This window comes from Phyllobates terribilis, unplaced genomic scaffold, assembly GCF_046119375.1.
Source record: "Phyllobates terribilis strain yellow unplaced genomic scaffold, ASM4611937v1 Scaffold_9__5_contigs__length_417890890, whole genome shotgun sequence".
Lineage (NCBI taxonomy): Eukaryota > Metazoa > Chordata > Amphibia > Anura > Dendrobatidae > Phyllobates > Phyllobates terribilis.
In genome coordinates, this window is record NW_027362769.1 from 391,425,721 (window position 1) to 391,428,850 (window position 3,130).

Below are 3,130 nucleotides of genomic sequence, written 5' to 3' on the forward strand. Positions count from 1 at the left end.
GTTCCTGCACTTTCCCACCACAATGGCGTCTGCTGAGCTGAGGGACAAGCTGAACTGCTCCATCTGCCTGAGCCTCTATACAGATCCCGTATCCCTGAGATGTGGACACAACTTCTGCCGCTCGTGTATTGTGAGTGTGCTGGATGCCCAGGAGGCGGCTGGAGGGTATTCCTGTCCTGACTGCAGAGCAGAATATCCGGAGCGTCCGGCCCTGGAGAAGAACCGGAAGCTGAGGAACATAGTGGAGCGTTTCTCATCTACTCAGCCTGATATGGAGGAGACCAGAATCTTCTGCACTTACTGTACAAAGGCTCCTGTACCGGCTGTGAAATCTTGTCTACATTGTGAGAACTGTCTTTGTGACGACCACCTGACAGCCCACAATAAGACAGTGGATCATATATTAACAGAACCCACCGGCTCCTTTGGCAACAAAAAATGTTCCCACCACAAGAAGGTTCTGGAGTATTACTGCCCGCAGGACGCGGCTTGTCTGTGTGCGTCTTGTTGTCTGGTTGGTGAACACAGAGGACACCAGGTGGAGCTTCTAGATGAGGCTTCTGAGAAGAAGAAGGAGAAACTGAAGAAATATCTGGATGAACTAAATCCCCAAAAAGCAGAAATTCAGACAAGAGTCCAGAATCTACAGGATCATAAGAGGAAGATCCAGGAGAAAGCCTCCGATAAGAGGAAGAACATCAGTAAGATATTTATGGACATTAAGAAGCAACTGGAAATGGCAGAAAAGAAAGCGCTGAGCGAGGTCTCCAGGCAGGAGGAGAAGATTGTGTCCCAGATATCTCATCTGATCAAGAAGCTGGAAATACAGGAGGACGAGCTGTCCAGGAAGATGCGTCACGTGGAGGAGATGTGTCGTGTCACCGACCCAATAAGACTCTTACAAGAAAGTGACATTACAGTGTGTAGTCATGGAGGTGATAAGGACACAGGGGGAGATGGTGGAGAGGTCAGATCTGAGGAGGATCTGGATGAGGTTCTGATCTCACTGAACTTACACCAAATTCTGCGAGATATTATCCCCAATGTAAAATCAGCAATCGGTGTCCATGTCCCAGACATATTGCTGGATGTGGACTCTGCTAACAAATATGTAAAGTTATCAAAAGAGCTGAAAACATCAACAGATTCAGAAGAACATGAGAGACCAGAATCACCAGGAAGATTTGTGACTTACTCTCAGGTGTTCAGCAGATGTGGCTTCTCCTCAGGACGACATTACTGGAAGGTAGAGTGGAACCAGATAGGAACTTCTGGCATCGGATTGTCCTATCCCAGTATAGAAAGGAAAGCACTACATTCTGGTATTAAATATAATAAAACATCTTGGAGTTTAGATATGTATAATGGAGGATATAATGTATGGCACAACTCATATAAATTAGCCCTGAGTGTAAAGCCAACATGTCCAAGACTTGGAGTCTTCTTAGACTATGAGGCCGGGCGTCTGTCCTTCTATGAGCTGTGTGACCCCATCAGACACTCACACACCTTCACCGCCTCCTTCACTGAACCCCTACATGTTATCTTCTATGTGAATGATGGAGCCTCTGTTACAATAAGAAGCTGAGGCCGATGTCGTCCACGTCACATTATAATTACATTATTTCTTGTCACATGGACACATCTGTATATAGTGAGTTATCAGCAGGACCCTCTAATAATACAATGTATATGGGGGGAGTCATGGGGGGATTGTTCCTATTGTTTTTTCTTCCTCCCTGTAGATCAGATGCAGAATTAATGATTGAGCAGAATGTAAATATAAATGAGTGAATCATCCTGAGATTGATAATTGTTATTCAGTAAAGGGTTAATCCTATGTGATAAAGTGCTGGTATATAGCTGGGATATGTCATCACTCTCTGACTCCCGGACCCCCACCGATCCTGAGAATAAAGGGGCTGCAGCATTAGTTCAGCCTCCTGCACATCGGAGCTCTGGACTCCCCCGGTGCAGGAGCTGCAGTACGGCCGCAGTGGATGGGGGGCACATCAGGGGGTCCGGAGCGCCGCTGTGTAGGGTAAACAGGGAAGGGATGCAGCACTAAATCAGCTCTGTGGCCCCTTCATTCTCAGGGCTGTGGGGTCCGCACCAATCAGACAGTGGTGACATATTCTGGCTTTATACAAGGAGATTCAGCAGCACAACCTCACAGACGAATACAGGTAACATGGCGGTCGCAGCTCAAGACCCCCGACCCACTGGACTTACAAATCCAAAAGAGAGATGACCACCACCCCATAATGAAGACCCCCACATCTGCTTATTAACCCCACAGCGTGCGCAGCGGCACAACCCGATATCTTATATATTCAGCAGAATTTCACTTCTCTTATATGTATGGATTTAGTGGCCAATAAGACCCTGTAGCCATTTCCCAGCTTGTAGATGTCAGTAGTGCCCCTTTACTTCTAGGGCATTCCATTAATTCTGTCAGTGCGCCCTCTAGTGGAAACTAATATTATTGGAGATATAAGCCCTAACATACTCCACATGGAAAAATATAATACCACATCAGTAAAACCAACAATAAATAAGTAACAGTCACGGGAACATTATATCGTAAGCATCTAGATGTGGGTTATTATAAAGTGCTCCGTGCAACAAACAATTGTATGGTATATACTATCCTAATCTTTTAACTCCTTCCAGTGGACACATGCAGTATACCAGCAGATCACTACCAACAGTATATAATCTAGTGAAATACTGCAGTATGTCCGCAAAAGATGAAGACAAATAAAAATATTTATCAAGCATGCAAATTGCAATTAGGTCACATGGTGGATAAACTGCATTAGTCACAGGACAATTCCAGCCACAATATAATAAAGATAGAGGGTTGTAAGTATTCATGTAATCATAATAGGAAAGAGCAATATGCACCTGATGGGATGTAGGACAATAATTACCAGAACTTGCTTCCCCCTTACGCGCGTTTCGCGTAGTAGGTTGTTCGGCTATACCATACAATTGTATAATAACCAACATCTGGATATTTACGATATAACGTTCCCGTGCCTGTTACTTACTCATTTATTGTTGGTTTTACTCATGTAGTATTATATTTTCCATGTGGAGTGTGTTAAGGCTTCTATTATATTTACAA

The 3,130-nt window shown here is 44.5% G+C and overlaps 1 protein-coding gene across 1 annotated transcript; it reads left to right on the top strand.

Moving 5' to 3' along the window:
- Nucleotides 1–2,438, top strand: LOC141161236 (E3 ubiquitin/ISG15 ligase TRIM25-like). Its single transcript, XM_073646015.1, has one exon. It carries the CDS (start codon nucleotides 23–25, stop codon nucleotides 1,586–1,588), a length of 1,566 nt encoding a protein of 521 aa, XP_073502116.1. The 5' UTR covers nucleotides 1–22; the 3' UTR covers nucleotides 1,589–2,438.
- Nucleotides 2,439–3,130: the final 692 nt, after the last annotated feature.